Here is a 25,433-nt window from a genome sequence, read left to right on the forward strand (position 1 = left end):
TCTATCAACTCTGAAGCATCATCTTCATTGCCTGAATTGCATGACAACAGCTCACAGACTACCAGCTGCTGACTGGAGACCCCATCAGGTTGTCATGAAAACCAGCGCGATGTTCAAGAAGGGCTTCCACCGCAATACGGTCCACAGCAACGTCAGCAACGCCAGCAAAAGCAAGTCCGTGAATCGCAGACACTCCAACGGACACACCAACAAGGACGACGATGCAAAGCAAGCCTCTTAAAACAAATTCAAGAAGCGAGGCAACTTCGCATAAGGGATCGGCGCCAGAAACGCATTTGGCACAAAATATCAAGACGGCGCCTAAGATCACAGCTCTGAAACCCCAGGAAACACCGAAAAAGACAAGAAGTCACCAGTTCTACCACGCAAAGATTCAGACACCTTCCCATTAGTTTGCGACAACGGGGCCAACGCCACAGAAAACTACGAAAGAGACTGAACGTTACAATGTGTACAACGCACGAACATAGACATAATTCCTTGAACTTCAGTTCTTGTACACGCAGGCTGCAAGCACTGATTCTGTCTCAGCCGCGACACAGAATACAGCGCGTATGACAGAGGGTTCGGCGCCTGCGACATTCGACCTTCAAGTGCTCCAAGGACTTTCAACCTTGTTCGTTCCTCGCAGGTGCTCAAGTCATGTCATGGTAAGTGCAGTTTTGCAAGACGCGGTTACCTTCTCCAGAACGCCACAGCCAACCTCGCCCACCAGAACTCCCCCATTCAATGGACTGCTGCACTCTTTTCTGAGGTTTTGTGAGTTTACGGAACACCACTGGGACATGAAACCAATTGTGAATTTTGACATTTGTGACTTTTCAACCTTGCCTTGTTTACTTTTTCTTGTTCGTAATCCATGCCTTCTTTCGGGGGGAGGGAGAATCATGTGAGGTATGAAGCAATGGTGGGCAGAAGCAGAGAAGGAAGAAGTGCAGAACAGAATAAACATGGCGTATGAGCCAGGCCTCGTCTCCCATTCATCGTAGCGTCACATCTATCTATCTATCTATCTATCTATCTATCTATCTATCTATCTATCTATCTATCTATCTATCTATCTATCTATCTATCTATCTATCTATCTATCTATCTATCTATCTATCTATCTATCTATCTATCTATCTATCTATCTATCTATCTATCTATCTAGCCGCCTGCGACTTTTAGCTCTCCTGGCAGTTTTGATAGTGGTATGAATATCAAACTTGGTATGGCATAACATGATTGTGTGAAGAGCTTATTTGACTAGTCATAACATAAAAATCATCACATGAATGTTATGAATGTCATTTTACATTTCGTGGTTCTGCAGCTCTTGTGGTGGTTTTGTTCACGTGGCATGTTGCGAAACTGGTATGGTATGACATGATTGCATGGCGATCACAAGCGACAGACCCTAATAGAAAAATCATCATATGCGTGTCAAGTACCATTACTATATGCCAAGCTCGTGAGGCACTCGTGGCTGTTTCACTAGCGTCAGATATACCAAATTGGGTCACATGTATCAAACTCGGTATTACGTGACGCGAACGGACGACACAGGTAAATAGGTAAAACGCGTGGACAAGCCGCGGCCTCTTGCAGCGATCCCAGTAACGAGTGAGCGCACCATGTTCAAATCAGGCAATGGCTAATAGATTGTAATAGTATGGAATGTTGACTATCCAAACCTGATCATCTTTTCACCGATTCTGATATGTAATTCAACTTCTTTATTTCCAAATGTATATTTTTGCAATTCACTATATCGCTGCTCATGACAAGTTGTTCTTTTTGATCATCACAATGCATCACTTGCGTTACTAAAATTTTGTTCCTTCTATTCTTTTCAGTTTTTGCACTTTACCACTGTGTTTCAATCTATGTATCCAGATTTTTCTTGTACTTGTTTTCTTTATAGCTTTTTTTCTTGCTTTTCTCTTACTACCATTCTATTTAGTTTTAAAACTTGTTAAAAATTATTAACCGAGGATTCCGCTGCAGTCTTCGACTATGGGACCCATGTCCGTATATTTTTCTGTAATAACATTTTATTGTGTAAGAATAAAAAGTGAAATGAAATGAAATAAAATAAGCTGTTATTTTGTGCCTGTTTGTCTTCTCGCCTTTCGCTCCAGTGTGTGCGCGCCGAAATATTTCCAAGAATAACCTTGACAATTCATTCCTGCATTCGATAATCACAGCGACTACAGGTGGCACAACGGCAGGTTGAAATGGCGCACGAGACGGCGATGTAGCAAGCGTTCACATCAGCATCACAGAGCGTGAAGACGCGTTCATGACTACTGAGAGACCGAACTGCATCGCAGATTATCACCGTGTGACAGCTTCCGAGCACGGCTGCATGGCGCCGCCTGGGTCGTTGGACTGACCGAATAATGTTTGGCTGGCGTATTTTGAGGAGCCTCTACAACCGATCAGCACCGTTTCCTGACCATGCTGAAAAAGAGCTGCAGGGCCCCATAAGTTTAAATCGCATGAACCTGTCAATATAACCTTTAGACGAGAATGAAATGAAGAAAACACAAAAAATAAAATTGCTGTAACAATCATGTAACTTATAAAATATAAATTACTTGACGTTGTAACTTTTCGTAAACATTACAGTGATTGCGGTGTATATTTGCATGACATGCCCGAGCTAGGTGGTGCACGCAAGTGGTGCTGTGTCGTATCAAAATTCTCTGTATTTTACTTTGTTACTGTGGGATCGATCGCTCTGCGCCCGTGCGTTTGGAGTGGCTGGTATGGATCATGTATTCTTACGCCGATACACAATGTCGCACCGCTCGAATTGCACTAAGAGAAAATGCACTAAAGATGCGCCGAGTATTTGTTTTTTAGTGCTGGCATCGACATGATGCGAGAATGGCGAGACCATGGTACCCAAATGAAATGGAAGCAGCTCAGTCTCGCATCTCGCTCGATACGAAGTATAAAGAAAAAAATAAATAATGTGCACATATTCCGTTTCTGTGTTTTAATATATATATCAACCTTCATACTATTCAAGCAACAGATATTACAAATTACACTTGTCGCCTCGAATAATGCTTGCAGTGTAGGGTACTACAAGGTATACTGGTACATGGTAATAATTAAAGACAGGCAAGCATGAAAAACTAACAGATACTGGCTCAAGCTTTCAAACGAGTTGTATTTTTCGTCACACTTCAAATAGTACTCTCAAAACATATTCGTGAGTGGTCGCATGGACATGACCAGATTGCAAAACGGCACGTAAAGACTCACGCTCACTATAAAATGAAGATACAGACGTGTGCTAAAAATAAGCATTGTACTTTACAGGTGTGTAGAATGGCTCCATCAGTTCACGGGCTATTGTATCACTACTCCTACACAATATATGAGTCTTTCTGAAAATTGTGCCCATCCATGCTTGGCAATGCGCAGGCAAATGCGCGTTCCAGTTTATTTTAATCGACCCTCTTTGTTGCTTCTAGGTCCCTGTCTTTATTTGCGCACCACCAGTGTATACCTTGAAGTATGATCCAACTCACTGAGCTACAGGCTTCATTGAGTCTCAGACAACTTTGACGTACGCATGACCATTTCTCCTCCATGTTCGTCCCCTTCACCATGTTGGGTGGCACACTGTGAGATGAAAGGCACGCGGCTTTCACTCTGGCATTTCACCTCTTCTTGGGGTTCCAGTGTTGGCAGAATAAATCAAATCAAACTGCAACGTGGGAGTAGTTTTCTCGGCACCCATCAAGCTAAACAGTCTTTGCCGAAAAACGAATCCGGAGCGCCCATAGAAAGGTCTGTGCGAAAAGAATCACGGTATTAGGTTTGTCGCGTGCATCACAGGAGTCATCTACCGGATCCCATTAACGTGTGATGCATGCTATATAGGCCAAACCGGTAGATGCAACAATAATAGCCTGAACGAACACAAGAATAACGTGGCCAGGGCACAGCCTGGGGTTTTTCCTGCAATTCACTGCAAAGAATGCGGGTGCCAACCCCTCTTTAATCGCACCAGCATAATCGGAAGAAGCACTAACAAAATGACAAGGCTCAATATAGAAGCGAAATTCATTGCTCAGTTTGGGGACGCCTGTGTAAGCAAGCTATCGGTATCATTATCATTGAAAGAATTTCATTATTTGTATATCGCATGAGTTGCAGTAGATCACAATTTTCTGGTTCTAGCACGTGGTTGTGACGTGACATGTTTGGGTATAAGTATTGCTGTATCTGGGATTAAACCGCATTGTTGAAAGTTAGCGCCGTGTATGTGTTCTGTGTCTTCTTCTCTGTACCGTCCTGGATGCGCTATACCTCGAACAACATGAATAACCAACAAGCTCGCCGTGCAACCTTAGTCGAGGGTAAGATGATTTGACGAATAGGATGCACTGGTCAAGAAAAGAATAATGTCAAAATCCTGCCACGTACTTATTCAAACAATTCTTGCCAGACAGTGGCACATACCTACGGGTGGGTATGTGCCGCTGCTATGGGTGATTTTAACGCGCGAGCGTTAGGAAATACCCAACATCTGTAGCGTCAACTCGACGAATGCAAAGAATAAACGTCAAGGTCTCAGCTAGAATCGAACCGAGCATTATTCGTGGCAATGCAGCATTCTTCCACAAGCTATGCCAGGTCTTAGAACCAATTTTCAAATAGACGCTAATCTCCGTGAAACTTTAATAGTGGTTGCAGTGCTGCCTATCCAATTTTAGAAACAATACACATGTACTCCATTGACACAGTCATCACTTCGGGTTAACGTCAACTGTGGTTAGTTGTCCTGCGCTTAACATGATTTATGGTGCACTGTCTAAGGCCAGCATCCTCGCAAGCATGAGAGCTTCATATCAGCTTCTGGTGCTGCTAATACGTGTGTTCCAGTTGGCATCGTTGTATAAGGGCAAACAACTGGTTATATGAACTTCTGCAAACTCTTCAACATATGTCTGTGCGGGAAACATTTGTACATATAATCAGCATCATTTCATGACGTTTCACTTAATAAAAAAATGTAACACGTTTACCTTCCCTCCGCATGCTTCGCATAATGTCAATTCCCAGGAACGTGAGATCTGCTGAATGTTGTTTTTCAACACTCAGGTGTCTTTCACTATTTAGGTACTCAGTTTAGATGTGTTACTTAAATGAAGCTACGGTCACTCTCCTCCGCATGGGCATCCTTACGTTGAATACAGGCTTGAATGTGGATGCACACAGAATTGTGTGGCTGCAACACGCAATGCTATGTTCATTTTGACCTTGCTATTAAAATGCAGCCACCACCTTGGTCGAATGGAGAGTCTGTTTCGAGCAACGCTTTATGAGTCGTGTTGCAATGGTAATAATCTTTCTGGTATAAATAAAAGTTGTGTAGATGCCTCTGTAGGAGATCCAATGCTCTTGCAACTATGCTATGCGGTGAGGCCACAAAAAAATAAAAGGAAAAGAGAAGGCTACCTTCCATCTATGAGACGTTACTGCGGTGCAAAATTATGCCTGTTTTACAGGTGCTTCTTGTCTAATTCTCTAAAATGATGTGGACTATTCCCAACGTAATTTTTCACCATTTTCCCCAGAAATCTGTTTACGTGAGTGAACAGTGTCACTTATGAGCCCAGGCAGCATTTGAATATAGATGCGAAATAACATAGGTGCACTCAAATAATGGGGTGTCCGATGTTTTTGTGTTTGCTTGCCGCGGATTCCTACGAGCGCCTGCAAAGAGAAAGTGTGCCCGCCACAATGATTCGCCGGGAGTAGTGGAGCCGTGCTTAAGCGGGCGCCCCAGAACCTGGCCGGGAAGCAGCGAGTGGGCCGAATTTAGAACAGCGCTGGCGTGAGTGACATGGCGTTTCCCACGAGTGATTTAAGGTCCCTGCTAGACGCGCTACCTGCGCACATCTCTGGCGGCACTCGCTCGGGCACACAGAGTGCAACTGGGTTCGTTTCGCTACTTTATTAAGGCTGCACACACAGGGCTTCAAGCTATCACAGTGCACGACCAAAAAGGAGGAACGGCGTTACACGAAGTAAGCTTAGTATGTATTGTTCCAAGTACACTGGAGGGGCCACCATCGTTTTTGCTTAAGGCTGTTTAATTATTAAGCGATATTTAAATTTATAACTCCTCAAGTATGCACCAAGTTAGAGAAATGTCCATGAAGCATGCACACACACACATATATATATATATATATATATATATATATATATATATATATATATATATATGAAATCGCAAGAAATAAAAAATTAAATAAAAAAGCAATAAAAAACACAACTTCGCGGTGAAACATGCATATACGGGGCCATTTTTTTATTTCTTGCGCTTTCATATATATATATATATATATATATATATATATATATATATGAATAAAAAGAACACACGTCTTATTCTGACTAAGGCCGGTCCCACGGCCGAAACGTAAAGAAACCTTTCTGTTTTTCGACGTGTGTCTTCTTTCTGTTCATACTATTTACCGGCGTCCAAGAATTTATTCCCTGCAATTATATATATATATATATATATATATATATATATATATATATATATATATATATGCAGACATGGTGGTTGAGTGGCCGTAGCGTTCCATATAGTGAAGTATATTTACCGTGGGCGGTCACAACGTGGTTTATTTCGACGTTTCGATCTAGAGTCTGGCCTTCATCCGGATTCCTGATGAGGGCCAGACTCTAAGCTGAAACGTCGAAATAAACCACGTTGTGACAGCTCACGCAGGATCTACTTGACTATATATATATATATATATATATATATATATATATATATATATATATATATATATATATATATATATATATATATATATATATACATATATATATATATATATATATATATATATATATATATACTTATATATATTCTAATAACTTTTAAGTGGCGCTGCATTTCCGATGGAGGCGGAAATGTTGTAGGCCCGTGTACTCAGATATGGGTGCACGTTAAAGAACCCCAGGTGGTCGAAATTTCCGGAGCCCTCCACTACGGCGTCTCTCATAATCAAATGGTGGTTTTTGGACGTTAAACCCCACAAATCAATCAACGTTTAAGTGGCCTATTTTATAACACGTACTGACTAGGAAAAAACGGGGGTTACGGGTATCATGGTTGAAATGTAGCGCGTAGACAGGATAACCGCTGGTCATTAAGGGTAACTGAGTGGATTCCTAGAGAAGGCTAGTCGGTTAGGGGCAGGCAGAAGGTTAGGTGGGCAGATGAGATTAAGAAGTTTGCGGGTATAAATTGGCAGCAGCAAGCACAGGACTGGGCTAACTGGCGGAACATGGGAGAGGCCTTTGTCCTGCAGTGGACGTAGTCAGGCTGCTGCTGCTGCTGCTGCTGCTGATGATGATGATGATGATGATGATTTTACGGTCATTTTTGCACAATAGTAAAGGAAGCTTGTTAAAAGAGAAATAAAAGGCCCTAGGCAATAAAGCACCCCTGAATTCCCTTATTGAAAGCAACCGCTTTGCCTGTCGTCAAGTGCCAGAAACATCATTCCATATACTTTCACAAAGAAACAGCAAGAGCGCCAACAATATGCATCGCAATTTCGCATATATTCCATCCGCTCGACAATACGCCGCCATCTTTGTACCAGGTTCAAAGCGGGCTGTTCCCAATGGAAACGCCGCTGGAGTGCTGTTATCATCAAGGCCCGACGAAGAAGCGCATTCGAGACACTCTTTTTCGGCCGCAGAGTATCAGAGAGGGTGACCAAGTTTTTTTTTTTGTGATACTGACTACCTCAGAGAGAGCCTGTTGATGGCGCTGCTTCCTGATGTAATCTTCAGTTTAGGGAGGCGTAATTTTTCCGATCTGGGAGATTTTCTCTCCACAAAAAAAATATTAGTCTCCGATCAGTAAAAATACCACCGTTACATGTCTTTTACACATGGCTATACATACGTTATTGCTACTTCTTTACTTCTTAAGTGGGAGTATGACAAGTTGCAAATACAATTACGGCTAACTACATCACTACTCGGTACTCCACTCTTCTCAAACAGCATGTTCTATGATTCCTAATGTAGTGTATCAGACTGACAAAGTGCTTGGCGCGTGATGGGTAGTGCAATGAAAGAGAACGATGCAGACAGCGTTGCGTTGGATTACGTTCGCGTTAGCTGCTCTTGTACGTTTAATTTGGTGGCAGTGGTGGCAACTGTAACCCGTGTTTACACAGCGCAAGGCTTCCGCGGCGACAGCAACAGTTGGCAGTTCACAGGTGCACCCTACAGAAGACGACACGTCGTCGACGGCCCAACTACGCAAGTAAGCTGGGCAGAGGCTTTGGGATCTCCTGTCTCTTCCGTCGTAGTTCAGTCTCTTCTGTCGGAGTGCCATGTCGAGGGTAGGCAAGGTCACTTCCTACAGTCAAGCACAGGTGCGAGTCTATCTATACCGAATTGCCTACGAGCCCTTGATTCACGAGGTGAGGCCGACAGAAGAGTCCTCATGCAAGATTTCAAAACTCGCTTCACTACCCGCCTGCTTGCTCTACCTCGGTTCAGCGAAGTGTTTCCATCTCAGCTAACACTCAGTTTTCAGGAGTACAACTTGCGCCAGCTACCTTCGATGGCACCACGTCGTGGGCCACATTTTTGGTGCAGCTCGAGTTCGTTGCCGCCTAATTAGCTCGACAGTTTGAAATATTTCACAGGCGCTCGTTGTGCAGCTCCGTGCCGCCGTAGCTGAATATCTCAAGTACATCCCGTTTGTCATCCGCTTGAACTATGAAACTCTGATTTCGACGCTGGAAACCAGATTTCGTGACAGCCATCTTCTTCAGCTCTACCTCACACAACTGAAACATACCCGAAAGTGCTACCGCGATCTTCAAGAACTCGCTGCTCACGTCGATAGCTTTTCCCGTAAGGCCTTGTCGGGTTGCCCTACTGCAACCATGAACCTTATTGTTAATGAACCTCATTGCTGCTAATAATTTTGTTGGGGCCATCAATAACAGAAAAGTCTAGCGCTTCGTCCACCTGGCTCGCCCGATCGACGCACTATCAGCTGTAGCCGTCGCTCTTGAGGCGGGATACAAGAGCGCTCTCAAGCAGCTGAAAATCCATGCTGGAAGTCAGCCTACACGGATGCGCCGTCCAGGGTCCGAAATTCTGCTCCTGCTCGGCTCCACTACCCTGCTTTGGTGTTGAGGTCCTATCACTACAACGACGTTAGACAATGTGCCCGGAGCTGCCCTCGAATGACCAAGTCACTTGCAAATTCGGCTCTTGCTATGCCGGCTTTCTCAGAAAACTACAATGCGGACCAGCGAGGGAAAGAGCCCCGAAAATGGCTGATGCCCCTCTTATTTCACTTGGCCCCTTCACCGAGATGCCAACTCTGCCGGTGAAGCATATACGTCTACACCACGTTGAAGCACTAGTAGACACAAGGGTTGTTTTCAGTTTTGTCGCGTTGAGCTTCTGGTCCGGAAGATTTCCGATGAGCCATGTACAGGTCCCTCATCTCGTCCAGGCTGATGAAGTCCCTCTACCTAGCCTCGACGAAGCTGTCAGGTCATGTGAAATATTAGTCACAAGTCTGCCTGAATGTGCGTGCACATATAAAGACAGCGAGACAGCGGTTATTTGTCCCAAACCTGTGTGTGCCACTGAACGTAGGCTGTGATTATTGTGCATAGCATATTATGCCGGAGTAACACGGGCACTTTTAATTGCGATGAAGGCGATTCGGATCGGTCATCTTGATCGCGATCACATTTGTGATCACTGCTACACGGCCCAAGCTAATCAAGTTTGAGCTTGGGTCAAATGAAATGCACCAGGTGACGTTTGCGTTGATTGCGTGCCGTGAAACGCGTTACTGACAAAACTCAGCAAACGATTTTTATAAAGCCCTTTGTCAGCATGGTTGTTTATGCAAGAACCACTCGAACCTCAAAACATTGCGTGCCAGTACGAAAGTAATTTCATAAGTCCATCATTCCATAGTTTTCCTTGCACTTACCTGTATGACTGTCCGAGATTCTTAACCATCGCTTAAATTTGTGATGGTGTTGTTCATAGCCGTTCAGTATCAGCGAAGCGTCACTCGCGTTTACGCACCAGAGTTTCACTTCTGGCGCCTCAAGTCTTCCAGTCATTTTGCCCATGGTCAATTACTGTAAATTTAAGTATCTTCGTTCGATTACAAGGCGCGTTCGTTGCGGCGTAGTCAAAAGGTGCTTTGGCAGCTCCGATGGTGCTAGAGTCGATCTAAGGACGGGAAGCAGCTGTCGTCCACTTGTCGTCTGCGTCTACCATAACTACATGCGGTCGATACGAATATTAAATTGATAATTCCGGTAAGGTTTCAAATTGAACAGCTCAGAATTTGCATCTTTATAAACATCTAGCTGTTTTAAAGTTTTCTACTGAACTATGCTCGGTTTTCTTGTTTATTAGACTTTCAACAAGTTAAACCAGGGTGTGCTGACGACAAAAAAAAATCGGGATAGCCTTGATCCCGATCACGCCTGATTATGCATTAAAGTGACCATATTGCAGCTCCCAATTCGGATTGTGGGTAATCCGGATCAATACTGATCGCGAATATAAGTGCCCGTGTGACACCGGTATCCGTTTGCAGTATATCGAAACTGATTGCATCATTGAACTGACATCTACAGCTTCGACACTCACCCGAGCAAATGCTGTAGCTTCCAATGAAGTTTGCCGTTGGCAGTCATAGTTCCTGTTGCATCGTGTCATATACAAAACTGTTGACAAAGTGCGCTCCGAGTTGGCTGACAACTATGGCATGATGAAAAGTCTACTAAATTTTCTTTACACGTCGGCGTTCTAACAACGAGCATGTGTGCGGCCATGGGTACAAGCAGAAGCGAGCAACCTGAAATTGAAAAAAAAATATCGCAGCAAATCCACGCAGTGAATAATAATGAGTGGTGTGAAGCGCTGAAGGGTTTCATCGCTCATAAAGGAAGCATCCGAGAATATCGCCCACTACAACATCAAAGATGTGACAAACACTGCATATATTTATAACATAAAGTTTATTATTCGCAAAAGTAAGCTATACACTCTAAAAATTTTTACACCCATAAGGGTGTATTTGTTTTGTCTCATGGGCAACACTCTTTTAGGGTGTCTAGGAACACCCTAAACAATAAGGTGTTTAGAAACACCCTGAAACCGTAGGGTGTAAAGAAACGTTACACCCTACTTTATTAGGTGTTTATGAACACTCCTAAACTATGGGTGTTGGATGACGCTACACCCATGCAAGTGGGGTGTACACTGAAAACCCCCTTGAAACGATGGCAGTTATCTGGATGAGCATACTTGATCAAATGAAGCGCAATTAACGGGACACAAAAGCAGAGACACACGAGATGACGCTTAGACTTGTGTGTTGAGAAGAGCCGTTCACAGCACTTCATTCCATCAAATATGCATCACCAACTGGCCCAAGCCTCAATTGTTCTCTGGGAGAAGCATATATGAACCTCCTCTGTGGCTGACAGGGAAGAAGGAAGATACTGGTGTCATCCACTGCACTTATACCTGCATGCATGCAGCTGATAAAATAAGGTGCCATGGTCTTAAATGAGATGCATGAGACCAGTGTATATATGTGTACGTAGACTGGACCGTAAACGACAAAGACTTGGAAGACACACACACACATACACACACACACACACACACACACACATAGTAGTGCAAGCAGTAACCTGTAGCGTAAGGTCCAACCAAACATAACGCCGAAGCAAAAAACAATTAGGCCCATTTGTTAACATATGTCTTTATTATAGAAAAACTGCAAATCTGACAAACAGGACTCTGATGGCATTCTGCAAAATTTTGAAGTATGTCACGGGACCAAGTTTCTTTCTCTATATACTAAAAATTTATTGCTTTCAATACAATAAATCTCCACAACTTTCAAAAACTTTTGCACTAGTCGGGCAAACGAGTGAGATGTATGGCGTTTGATTGAAACCTATACAATAAAAAAAACACGTAGAAAGAGTAAGCGAGTTTCTGGAGTCACATATACAACCTATTACATCTCGCAGTATAGGTTTCGACATTAAAAAGAGAACATCCAACAAGGAAGTGTAATTGGGGTTGTATTAATGTAATGTCAGTGTTGCTATACTTCTAAGAGCAAAACCACCTGTCACTGCTGCTTGCACAATCATCTTCAGCTGCTGAGATGACTGGTGTGTTCGAGAGAAGTGGGGCAAAGCTGTTTTTTCTCTACAGGAAATTCAATCCCGGAAACCTAAAATAAATACACAAGGAACAATGACTGAAATTTCACAAAGAGTGCAACACACAGTGTGCACCATGCATAACTATCTGCTTTCTTATGTGTAAGTATAAATTGAGTGCATGGCAAGCATATTCAGTGGCAACGGGCTCCGTTGCCGCTGAATATGCCATTGAAATGGTAGAAAAGGTATGCTGAGCAAGAAACGCCATAAAAAGCGTGCTGTGGCAGAATCATTATGCTTTTTGTGCCGTAGATATGAACCTTACTTTACCCTTTCAGCTTGCTCGCGCAGGAAAATAAAAAAGTACTGCTCCAAGTTGATAATGTTCCATTAGCTACATACAACGACCAATCTAAATGAATGTCAAGTTCTATGCTTAAGTATGCATCAACACACCTGCATGTGTATTTCTGCAGATCTACTATGGTACTCACTCGATTAGTTTATTAAAAGGAATACAGTACGACGCGCCAAAACATATACTTATTTTATCTCTATTGCACAAAAGCACAATGCCACTGTTCATACATGACGGTAGAGAAGGTATCATATGACGGTAGAGAAGGTATGACGGTAGAGAAGGTATTGAGAAGGTATCAGTGCAGGTAACTTGTAAAATTAAGTACTGTACAGTTACGTATGAAAATGCGAATGATACTAGTGTTCTTGAACTGGCTCACATTGACACGATTATATAATGGAAGAATTGGCTATTGGGTCATTCCACATCAGACGTCCCAGCAATTTTGGTGACCAGTGCAAATGTATTAAAAAAAATCGCGCTGATTTTACTGCATTAAAAAGGGAAATGCTAGAATATTTCGCAGAAAAATAATATATTTGTCACGTGGCTGCCTTCTGAACTTCCCGGACTCTCGTCTGGCTGTTTGTGAAAAAAATTATTTCATAAGTATCTCTTCTTCCGTGCCACATTTGGTCTACAAGTTAAGTGAAGGGCTTGCGTAAAGTGTTTGAAGCTCAGTAATATTATTACCAATTTTCGACCACGTACGCCTCAAATAATTTAGCCCAAATGTGTTATATCTTCATTTTTCTATATCGATACTGCACTTTGAATGAATATCTGAGGAGTGAATACTTAATCCACATAAGGTATGTTTGGAGGAAAAAATATTTTAGACCTCTCAAGTTGTCAAACTTTACGAGAAAAAATCGCAAACTCCACAAAATACTTGTTTTGTCTATAATGAGATGCAACGTGCACCATATGGCGGTTGAATTAAAATAGAATTTGTACCTAAATCGAAGCAAACAAACAGTTCTTTTCATGCGGCAAATTTTGTCATAGCAATTCATGTTTTGAGAAAAAGATCACAGCATATCTACGGAGTGAATGATGATGAGTGGGGCGTAGCGTTCGCCCGGCCGGACGCACAAACGGATGGACAGACAGTCTGACGCCAGTATGGACGAACAGAAAAACGGACGGACTCACGGACAGACCGACACACGGAAGCCCAGACGGATGGATGCACAGACGAACGGACGAAAGCACAAATATACGGACAAACGATTCCTCCACGAATCATCGTTTTGTCCGTGTATATGCTGTGAAAACCATTAACGCTATCTATTGTGCAACTCATCAAATGGCTACATAATACTAATACGACTACAGAGTAGGGAACTACCCACGGCCTCAAGAGTTTTGCCCCTAAATGATTTATGCAGTTCCAAGTTCCCCATTTGCCATTTGGTCATACAGCAGCCGACGCCTCGAAGTTCCCCATTGCGGTTGATGGGAAAATTCAAAAAATATTTTATTCCTTGAAATTAAAAATGTAATGATGAAACTTGTCACATACAAAAAACTGTTTATTTGCTTTCATTTTAGGTAAAAGGTGATTTTTATTTGGACCACCACTTGGCGCAAAATGCATCTCAATACGGACAAAATGACAATTCTGTGAAATGAGTGGTCTTTCCTCGTAGAGGTTAACAGCTTAAGATGTCTAAAAATGATTTGTCATCAAGATATGTTTCCTATGAAGTAATAGTCACAGCTCAGATATTCATACAAAGTGCAGTATAGCAATGAATAAATGCAAACATAACACACTTTGGATAAAGTCTTGCAGACGTATGTGGCCGAAAATTTGTATTAATTTTGCTGAGTTTTAAACACCTAGTATAAGCCCCTTTACTTAACACGTACCAAAATTGGTATAAAAAAAGCTGTGGTACTTGTGAAATATTTTTGTTTCACCAACAACACTCAAACAAGAGTCTGGAAAGTTTGAAAGGCAACCACGGGACCAAAAACTTTTTTCTCTCCGAAATATTCAAGCACTTCACTGTTTTCAGTGCATTAAATCAGCACGTTTTTTTTCCAACACATTTGCCATAGCTGCAAAATTGGCTGGGAAATGTCGAATAAAGTAACCCTGTAACCTTCACTCAATGACCATTGCATACTGCTAAATTAGGGCCATTTGTTTCAATCATGCTGTCAAGGTGAGAAAGCATAATTCCTTCCCGATGCAGCGTAGGCTGTTCAGTGGCTTTGCGTGTTGTGTTCCCAGATAGATATGCTGCCCAGTCTTAGAGTTTGGCTGCAAGACATGCTTAGATACCGTGCAGTATGTATAACATTAAAGTGTTTTTGTGCAGCAAAAAACTAATAATACGCTTCACACAGCGAAAATACATTTATCATCTGAAGTACTTAGCGAAGTTCAACGCCAAAGCGAGGCGATGGCAATAAAACTCTGAATAACAAGAATAGTTTGAAAGTTACGCACGATGGAAACAACCTGAATAAAATGTGATCGAACGTTAGCAGTTATGTTGAAACAAGCATTTGCGCTGTTCAAGTAGGCAATTCGACCACACACACAGACTAAAGGTCTGTTCAAACAAACGTCCAGCTTCAAAGCTCAATCCGCTAAATAGGCACGGTTGTCGGCAGTGTCACGCTACGTTGCGGGTGAACGAAAATACCGGTGCAGACAAATTTAAAGAAATTGAATGTATTAGCAATAGGCAAACTTCGCGAGGCGCACCTAACGCGAAGCAATATGCTGTGTTGTCACCCGATGCATCAACCTGAGTTATCACGGTAGTGTTAACGCATGAAACGAAAAAGAACCGAAAAGGAGGACATGGACACCGCGCCCTCGTTTTCCGTTCTCGGTTTTTTTGCAATAAGAAAAAAAAGAAAGTAAATGAACTACCGACGGGCCTAAGCATATGCGTCTTACTTACGGTTGATGCTTAGAGCTAACAGACGCCGTCCCCACAGATGTAATAATTAGTAAACTAAAATTGATGTGCAGCACGAGCGGGTCCTGTTAAAAACGGCTGCCAACAAAGGGCACCACAAAAATCTGTTCAATTTCTTCGCTGAACCTCAGCGGCGCACACACACTCTGCTTTGTACTCCAAAAAATCTAAACAAACAAAAAAACAAAAACCTTGCCCACAATCACACTTCGCCATCATCCCCGGGAAACAGTTCGGTGAAATATTCTCGCAAAGTAAACAAATGCTGATTTGTCATCAACTAGCTGAAAACAAAATTGTTTGAAGGCGTTATTCTCGTGCTCACGCAGTTAACAAAGCGCTGAACGGAATAACGTGAGAGCGGTACTCACTATTTCACTTCGAGTGCTCCACAATACGAATCCACAGGTCCAGTCTTCAGGATGGTGCACCTTCACAATCATCAGCACTGACAGAACACACTGGTGGAGCACAGAGCGCAGGCACATTTCAAACAAAACACCGACTAATAAACTCCACCGATCGAGAAGCCCTCGCGCACCACACGCACACACACGGGAGGGTTTTTCACCAGCGCACGCAGTGACATGTAAGACGATATCGACCCCTTTCCCGCGCTGTGCGCCCGGCGCGCAGCAATACCGGGCAGCCAAGGTTGTCTAGGTGACGAGACTTGATGGCGCCTTGTGGCGCGCTCAGACCGGCTAGATGCGGTTTGACGCTAGCTCCGGCCTTCTGCTGATAGCGCGGGCGCTGCTTTTTTTTTTTTTTTGCGGCAGCAATTTGTTGCGTTATACTCGTTCTTTAACAGTGCCGCTGAATCGCAGTGAATTTAGTGATGGTGCAGTGTGGCCAGCACGAGCTACTAGTCAGAACGCGTATTTGTAATATTCAGGAGCAATGTTTAGCGCACCTTCACAGACCTAATTTATTCAATTTCGGTAAAAAAGCTAAGCTGATGCTTTTTGCTTAGATCTTTGGGTCTTTAGAGACTGCACATTCAAGGTCACGCAGGCGATATTTTATCAGCACTTTCATTTTGGTAAAGACATTGCAACTTTTCATGCACGGCCGTCACACTGTTCGATGAGAACATATTGCCACGTGCGTACTGCTAGGAAGACGAAGACGACAGTGCATACGCGCATCTGCACGCTTTTATGCAGCAAGCAATAACAAGAAAGAAGAGGAACGCTCTGGCTCACAGTAAATGAAAATACTGACCTGCTGCTACTTCCTCAACCTGTTAATTACTACGTCTGTCTTCACGTTGCGGCAATACATTTGTACTTAGCTTGCAGTCCTTGGAACAAGACCACGGCTGAAAATATTTCATTGATGTTGTTTTCTCACTACCTACAAAGTTAACGCTTTGACGGAAGCACGTCTGCTGGGGAAGTTACATAAATTAAAAGAAGGGGATACACAAAAAGAAAACGGAGAAAGAGATAGAGAAAACTAGAGAATGCGTTTCGGCTCCCCTCAGGAGAGCTTTGTTCGCAATTTAGTCCACAAGGCTCCCGTCATTGTGAACAAGGCTGCGTCAAGGTCACCGAAATGTCCTTATTCTGCATTTTTCTTTATGGTCGGTGTCCTCTTCCTCATTTCCATGACGCACTCTTAAGGACACATGAAGAGGAACATTCGCTAGAGTAATTAAATTAAACGTGCCTGCTAAATATACATGACGTCAATGTTCGTTTTTAAGGGGATTGATGGCCTGCTGACGTGGTGGTTATGGCTAAACAACTGTGCTGTTTTTTTTTTGCAGGTGGTGGACGTTTTATCTCCAGCTGTAAAAGCTTCGATCTTCTGGGGGACGGGGAAAGGGGGGAGTGTTCTATGCATGGCTACACCAATGTGCGCCACATTACCTTGTTCAGGCAAATCAGTGCACTTTGTGAGTGTTGAATAATCACGCAAATGACGCAGATGAAAGAAACAGGTACAGGAGAGTTGGCCCTTACTTTATTGAACAAGCGTTGCTCCTATTCTATCTTCCATCTTATAGTAGTTTCCGTGCTTTATCAATGAAAACTGCGTTTAGGTCACATTACTTTCTGCTTCGATTTATTACTAGACTCGCAAGCAGCTAGTAGTGGGAGCCTTGCTGGTATCAAGATGGTTAAGGTATACTAACACTGTAAGCAAAACGGCCCGAAAATGTAGTGCATTTGTAGCCTTGTAGGCACGTGTGCTCAGGTTGGGGTGCACGTGGAAGAACCCCAGGTGGTCGAAACTTCCGGCGCCCTTCACTGCAGCGCCTTTCATAATCGTATGGTGGTTTTGGGTCGTTAAACCCCAGATATCAATCAAATATTTGTAGCGTTGTTCATTACACCCCAAATATTAGGGTGTAATTGGGGTGTTTTGGGGTGTTTAAATTACGAACACCTCAAATATAAAAAATGAGGCGTAAAAGGGTGTTCATATTTGTGATTTTAATGCTTACACCCGTTTTACACCTTTTAGGGTGTAAATTTTTTTAGAGTGTACGTCGCTTCCATTGTCCCTTTATTATATCGGCTTTATGATGAGTGAAGTGGTGGATCGGTGATAGGGCGTAGTGAGATGTTCGCAAGGACGAAGTAGTGGGAGTTAGCTAAGGTGCAACTATAGGCGGTCACGTACAAACAAGGGATGGACACAGTGGGACAATATATGGTTCTCCAACGGTTACCTCAAAACGTAGTTGAATGTTCCGATCTACAAAGCTTTGAAAAGGCTTTGTGAGAGTATTTGTGAACGATTTGTATTGCTTCAGCATTTGTATTGCCTGAATATGTTCAATGTACTATACCACTTCAAATATCATTTTTCCCTGTCATTTCGTGACGTATTCGGGATTTATTCGAACCTGTTATTTTACATGTATCGGTGAGCTGCACGGGATGTTTTTTAATATGATTTAGTGGTTCGCTTTTTTTCTTTGATAAGTCGTGCAATTATTGAGTTGCGTGTTAAAACTGCGTTAGCATGTACTGCGTTTGTACTTGAGAGTTATGTAACCCCAACTCCTGTCTTGGCTTATGTGCTGACAATATGAATAAAATAAAAAAGTACGCGAGCATATTTCATTTCATATTGGCTACTTCTCAACAGTATTCGCTTTATGGTTGGTGAAGAGGTTTATTGGTGATGAGGCGTGGTGGGATGTTTGCAAGGACGAACTAGTGGACAGTTGGCAAAGGTGAAACTACAGGCGGTCACGTATATACACACAACAGATGGACAGACCCGTGCCTTTAGGAGCTTTGCCCCCATAATCGCGCCCGATTTTGCATCATGTGATTGCGGCAACCTTGGTTACAAAACCCATCTTCTCTGCTGCATGGGTTCCCGTTTACAGTCATGCGAGGTCATCTGTCGACGCGGACAGTCTTTTAAAAAGTGTCGTTTATTCCCGGCGTCGAGGATAAATAGCAATGCCATGGGCCCTCCACCGATGTACCGGCAAAAACTTTGCAGAGCTTGTCTTCAACTTTTCTGTCACCTGAGCGTGCCATCAGTCACCTGTGCGTGCCATCAGACACCATTCTCGGGGCGCATACCTATTTTTAAGCACCGTTTGACGCAGCAGTAGTACAGTCCATAGCGCCTCCACCATCAACTGCTTCGCTCTTAAACTGGAATAAATTCAACTTCGGCCCCAACCTAACTTGGTCATAGAAATAAGATTGAGATTCCGTCACTGCGTGTCATGTCACTAGTTAGCTTGGCCACAATCCTTTGGTGATGCACAGAATCGACACCGCGGCTCTGCAGTTCCTGTTCAGCATCACCCGCGTCGAGTTTTTACCTGCTACGCGCAGAAACCTCTGAGCAAGTGGATAACATGCTTAAGCGTGTCACGATATTGCACTCTTGAAGTCCGTAGTCGTTCCCTGTAGTCCTTGACAAAAACAAAGACAGCACAATCTCTTTCCGTATTGACTATCGACAGCTGAACAGTGTCACTAAGCCTTACGAGTATCCGCTTCCTCGTCTTGACGATGCCCTTGACCGCCTGCATGGTGAGTATTTTTCACTGCAGTGGATCTTTTTTCTGGCTATTGGCAGGTAGAACAAGGCCCCAATAATTCTTGGAAGACTGCCGTTATCAATTTGGACAGCCTATATCAATTTATTCGCCTCCCGTTTGGACTCTCCAACGCTCCTGCTACAATTCATCGATTAACGGATCAGGTTCTTTTGTATCTCAAGTGGTCGATAGGTTTAATTTATTTAAACGATATCAATGTGTACGCTCCCACGTTTCCTGAACACCTCAGACGTTTGGAAATGGTCTTGCATGCTCTTCAAGACGCTTTCCTTTGCATTAGGTCTTCCAAGTGCTACTTTGACTTCTCGGAAATTGACATGTAGTAAGCGCTAGAGGTAACAGCCCTGATCCCACGAAGCTCCGAGTCATTCCTTGCATTCCACCTGCCACCACGGCTATGCAGCTAACAAGTTTATTCTGTTTCGCCTCATATTTCAGAAGTTTTGTCCCTGACTTTGCTTCTCGCGCGGCACCTCTCAAAATTTCTAGTGAAAAAAGGCGTTCACCGAAAATAGGGTCCCGACCAAGAAGCTGCCTTCCGCGACCTCAAGACTACCCTCCAAGCACCACCGACGCTTGCTCACTATGACAAGAATGCCCCGACGATTCTACTCACAGATGATATAGTGGTCTCGGCCTCGGAGCTGTTCTCTTGCAAGTTGACGTGGGTGGCCATGAGACCCGTCGCTTATGCCCGCCGCCGGCTCAGTGAACCAGAGCCGATATCACGCCTCTGAACTTGAGTACCCGGTGATAGTTTGCGCAGTCGAAAACTGTCCTTTATACTGTCACGATGATTCACAAGTGCTGGGGGATTTATTGAATGACCGGGTAGCTAGCTCTAGGCCGATGCGTCAGCCATGGCTGGCTCTCGAGCAGAGAAGAAAGCACGCGATCTTCTTTTTCCTCCAGATTTAGAGCCGCTCTTGCTGTCGACCCACTACGTGCTGGTGGCATTACCCCCCCCCCTTCCGAAAAGAAAAAAAAAACAAGTCCCAAAAAGAGGAAAGAAAAGTACATAGCATCACCGCGATGCTACTACATAGGCACGTGAAAAGGAAATTGGAAATTCGAATAAAGTGAAAGTAAAAATTGAAAAGCGTGCCAATATAAGAAACGTCATGGAACGAGAAAGCAAGTTCACACAAATAAACAAAAAACACAAAGAATGCTGTGCGGTAAAGAAAAAGTTACGAGCAACGCGCAATAAATGGTTTCATGCGCAACACATGAACGACGTCCGGCCTCAGTCGTGTCCTGCTCCGTGCATGGGGTGTTGAGTCCGGAACCACTTCGTAGTTCACGTCACTGACGCGGCGTAACACTTTATATGGGCCAAAATACCGGCTCAGTAACTTTTCGCTAAGGCCACGGCGGCGGACGGGCGTCCACACCTAAACTTGATCTCCGGGCTTTTAAAACACTTCTCTGTGGCGGGTGTTATAGCGTCGTGCGTCAGCATCATCGTCGAAATGAGCGAGAACGGGTGCTGATTGCATGCGCTGTCGCAGTTCTTCAAAAGCTGCTTGTTGCTCGTTTTCCCAGACAAACTGCGTGCCGTCCCTTGTGAGACGAGTCAGAGGTACTGCTATCTGTGAAAAGCCATGAATGAAGCGGCGATAGTAGGCGCACAAACCAAGGAAGCGCCGGACGGCTTTCTTATCGACAGGAGCTGGTAATTCGGCAACAGCGGCAAGCTTGTCTGGATCGGGCTGGACTCCTTCGGCGCTAACTACATGTCCAAGAAATTTTAGTTCTTCATAGTCGAAGTGGCACTTCTATGGCTTTAGAGTGAGGTCCGCCGATCGGATAGCCTCCAGCACGCTGCGCAGGCGCTGAAGGTGCTGCTCGAACGTGGCAGAGAAGACCACCACATCATCAAGGTATACAAGACAAGTCTGCCACTTCAGCCCTGTGAGGACAGTGTCCATCATTCGCTGGAAAGTTGCCGGCGCTGAACACAAGCCAAAAGGGAGCACTCAAAATTGGTATAGGCCGTCTGGAGTCACGAAGGCTGTCTTTTCGCGGTCTCGCTGATCTACCTCGATTTGCCAGTACCCACTATTTAGATCGAGAGAAAGGAAATAATGGGCACGACGAAGTCTATCTAGCGAATCGTCGATACGCGGTAGCGGGTACACATCCTTTTTGGTCACGTTGGTGAGCTTTCGGTAATCGACGCAGAAGCGTAGCGACCCGTCCTTCTTTTTGACAAGCACGACTGGAGATGACCACGGGCTGTTGGATGGTTCGATAACGCCATCGTCAAGCATCTCGCGAATTTGCGTACGTATCGCTTCACGTTCTTTAGCCGACACGCGGTAGGGGTGCTGGTGTATTGGGCGTGCGTCCTCGTACGGGATGATCCTGTGTTGAGTGATGGACGTCTGGCGGATCTTTGAGCAACTTGCGAAGCAAGACCTGTACTCGAACAAGAGCGCTCGCAGCGCCGTCTGGTTATCGGTGGACAGATCAGGATTGATGTCAATGTTGCTCATTGATGTGTCTGCGTTATCCACTATTTCTGACGTGAGACAGTTGGTTACGTTTGCTACTTCGTGGGCAAACGCTATCGAAGTGCCACGGAAAAGGTGTCGATGCTCGTTGCTAAAGTTGGTAACGAGCAATTCAGATCGGCCGTCACGAACGTGTATTACACTTCGCGCTACACATACGCCTTGCTGCAGGAGGTGCTGTAAATTTGTCTCGGCTACCACATCGCCATCGCTCAAACCACAGCATGTTACGTCAACTAGAACACTGGCTCGGGGAGGAAGCGTCACGCTCTGTTCAGAAATACGGAGTACGTCAACACGCATTCTGTCATCCTGCACGTTGATTGCTTGCTGGGCTGAGAACGTGACGCGGCGCTCTTGCAGATCAATGATAGCTCCATTTTCCTGTAGAAAATCAACTCCCAGAATGACGTCACGGGAGCATTCACGTAGAACAAGGCAGCTTGCCACGAATGTGTACCCTTGAATCTGTACTCTAGTTGTGCAGGCGCCCAGTGGAGTAACGACATGGCCACCAGCTGTCCGAATCTGCGAGTTATGCCACGGCGTGTATACTTTCTTCAGCTGCGTTGTCAGTTTCCCGCTCAGTATGCAATAGTCTGCGCCGGTGTCCACTAAGGCATTAACTACACAACCATCAATTGTTACTGCTATGTCGATTGAAAGCCGGCTATCCTTTGCAGCAGCAGGTGATGTCGGACCAGTTTCTGTACGGTTCTGCGTCAATAGGAGGTCTTCAGCGCTTCGACGTTCAGCGACCCCGCCCCCAGAGGTCGCTTCGGCTAGTTTCCCCGGCGGGGGCGGGGAGATCGTGCGGTAGAATACCGCTGGGGCGTTGATGAAAATCGCCTCGGTGATGGCGAGCGAGACTGGCGCCCGGCAGACGGTGGTGCATGCTGCTGGGAGAGGTAGTTTTGGATGTCGCGTGGTCTCTGACCGTAACGGGGTGGCGGCGAGTACGCAGAGAAGCCGCGAAGCCCAAGACGACGATAAGGGCACTGGCGGTAGAAGTGATCAGCTTCTCCGCAGTGAAAGCATAGAGGCCGATGATCGGGTGTGAGCCAGACTTCAGACTTCCGAGGAGACGAGTGGCGATCGTCGATGTACTGGACCGGTTGCACCGAACGATGGGCGACAGAAGCACCACTGACAAAGGGCAGGGGCGGTGGCGTGTACGTGCCTTCGTAGTATGGGATGTGCTGCGCTGACTCGAGTGAAACTACAGGGACAGGATGAACGAACAATGGCGGCGATGCAGCAGGGCGTTTCAAGGCTTCCGCGTAGGTTGTCCCACGGTGGTATTCAGCAGGAGCTGACGCAGCTGTATCAGGAGGCAAGGTGTCCAGGAGGGCCTGGTGCAGCTCATCCTTGATCACAGTTTCAATAAAGCTAACCGTAAAATGAGGTGTTACACCACCCTTTTGCAACTCTTCATGTACGATATTACGTATGAGTTCACGTAAGGAGTCATTGCTGGTCCCAGCGGCGGCGAAAATGTCAGCAGTGGACATGCCACTGACTTGCCTGTCGTATAGGTTTGATCGCTGCTGCAGCATTTTTTCAATTGTCACGGCTTCAGACAAGAACTCCGCGGCCGTCTTCGGAGGGCTTCGCACGAGGCCGGCGAAAAGCTGGTCCTAGACACCGCGTATCAAGTGACGCAACTTCTTGTCCCCCGTCATTCTTGAATCTGCCCGTCGGAAGAGACGCGTCATGTCTTCGACGTACGTGGTCACAGTTTCGTTTGGCGACTGGACGTGGGCAAGAATAGCTCGTTCAGCTCTTTCTTGGCGGTCAGCGCTGGCATATGTCTGCAGAAGTCTACGAGAGAATTCGGGCCACGTCGTCAGCTGCTCCTCTCAATTTCGATACCACGTGCGGGTCCCGTCTTCGAGATAGAAGTAGACACGACCCAGTTTCGCCGCGTCGTCCCACTGATTCAAGTTGGCTACGCGCTCGAAGTCCGCCAACCAGTCCTCAACATCTTCGCGCTCCGTACCATGGAACGTCGTCGGTGCCCGTGGGCTGGTAAAGCCTTCACGGTCGTTACCGACAACGGCGCCCTTCGCTGGCTTCAAACAAATCAGACCATAATGCTAAGTTTTCCAGATGAGCTCTCAGACTGCAGGATTATACCTTTTCCAATGTCCATTACAGCAGCGCTCACCATCAAGGTGCTGAGTACCTTTCTCGCCACCTGACAGCTGAATGACATTTCCCCAGTGACTGCAGCGCTTGATTTACGTACTACACAACTATAAGACGTAGAATTCATCACGTAACCTTGTGAATAACCGGGGAGCATAATTCCGTATAATATCCCAGAAAATGTAAGGAGAAAATGCGACACCGCTATTGGCTGCAGAAGATCACGTGATTTGAACGCGCTTCCGGTCTGTTGTGTTTATTTTTGTTTCTTTTTATGCAAGATGGCGGTGCTCTCTAGAGTAGTTTTTGCGAAGCTGGTTCTAGCCGTATGCCGTAGAATCAAATTGGGGTTTTTCGCTGACATTGGTGCAGATTTCGCTGACAGCTGTGCAGATTGTTTTACGATGAACGCACTGGTGCGTAACATTAATACAGGATAAGGAAACACGCCAGAGTGGTTATGAGAGGCTGGCTGAAGCCGTATGCCGTAGAAATTTGGGTTTGTCGCTTACATGTGTTACGCCCTGCTGTGCAGATCGTTTTACGATGGACGCAGTGGTGTTTAACATTAATCCGGAAGTGTGTATCACATGCCCCTTTGGCGTGCGGTCATGTGTTGGACACGACGCAAGAAACTTGCACTGCCGCGCTGAAGCCCCGCTTCGTACAGATCGAGCCAACAGTGTGCTGCAGGCATGACGGATGTCGGAATGTTCGGGCTCTTGCTGCCCAATGTTTTCGCGGCTGTTGGCAATGTATACGCGGATTGTTTTACGATGGACGACGTGGTGTGTGTGCGGATTGTGTTGCGGTGGGCAAAGTGGTGCACAACGTAAATCTGGAAGCGTGGTCATGCCCCTTTGGTGTGATGTTTATCATGAGATCGTGTGTTTGCCGTGACGCAAGAAACATTAGGACTTGATTTTGCTCGCGTACGTGTGAGTGCAATCTTATTCAACTACAGTGTAAAAACAAATGGGAGGCTATTTGTGAATATTTGTTCATTTGTCACAACTTGGCTCGATGCCACTGCAATTAAACTTGATGCTATAGAGATCACTCATTGACAAAATATTACTTGCATCATCGGCTGACGTAGACAATATTAACTCTAACTTGTTAAAAAATAATAAGGAAATAATTGCAGTGTACTTTTCAATGCTGTTCTCATTG

The 25,433-nt window shown here is 44.9% G+C and overlaps 2 protein-coding genes across 7 annotated transcripts in view; one reads left to right on the forward strand and one right to left on the reverse strand.

Annotated features, from left to right (window-relative positions):
• The window catches only part of LOC142796175 (uncharacterized), a 436,093-nt gene extending 419,927 nt beyond the window's left edge, over positions 1 to 16,166 (reverse strand). For 3 of the 4 annotated variants that reach the window (XM_075886266.1, XM_075886264.1, XM_075886265.1), the window contains exon 1: positions 15,926 to 16,166. In XM_075886266.1, coding sequence (XP_075742381.1) covers positions 15,926 to 16,042 — 117 coding nt within the window. In that variant the 5' untranslated portion in view covers positions 16,043 to 16,166. Of the gene's footprint in view, positions 1 to 11,820; positions 12,320 to 15,925 lie in introns of those variants that run through there. The other variant, XR_012893595.1, reaches the window with a different exon arrangement.
• LOC119169192 (FMRFamide receptor-like) overlaps positions 1 to 25,433 on the forward strand; it is a 1,338,388-nt gene that overhangs the window by 114,519 nt on the left and 1,198,436 nt on the right. The gene's annotated exons all lie outside the window — the stretch shown is intronic.

This window comes from Rhipicephalus microplus, chromosome 2, assembly GCF_043290135.1.
Source record: "Rhipicephalus microplus isolate Deutch F79 chromosome 2, USDA_Rmic, whole genome shotgun sequence".
NCBI lineage: Eukaryota > Metazoa > Arthropoda > Arachnida > Ixodida > Ixodidae > Rhipicephalus > Rhipicephalus microplus.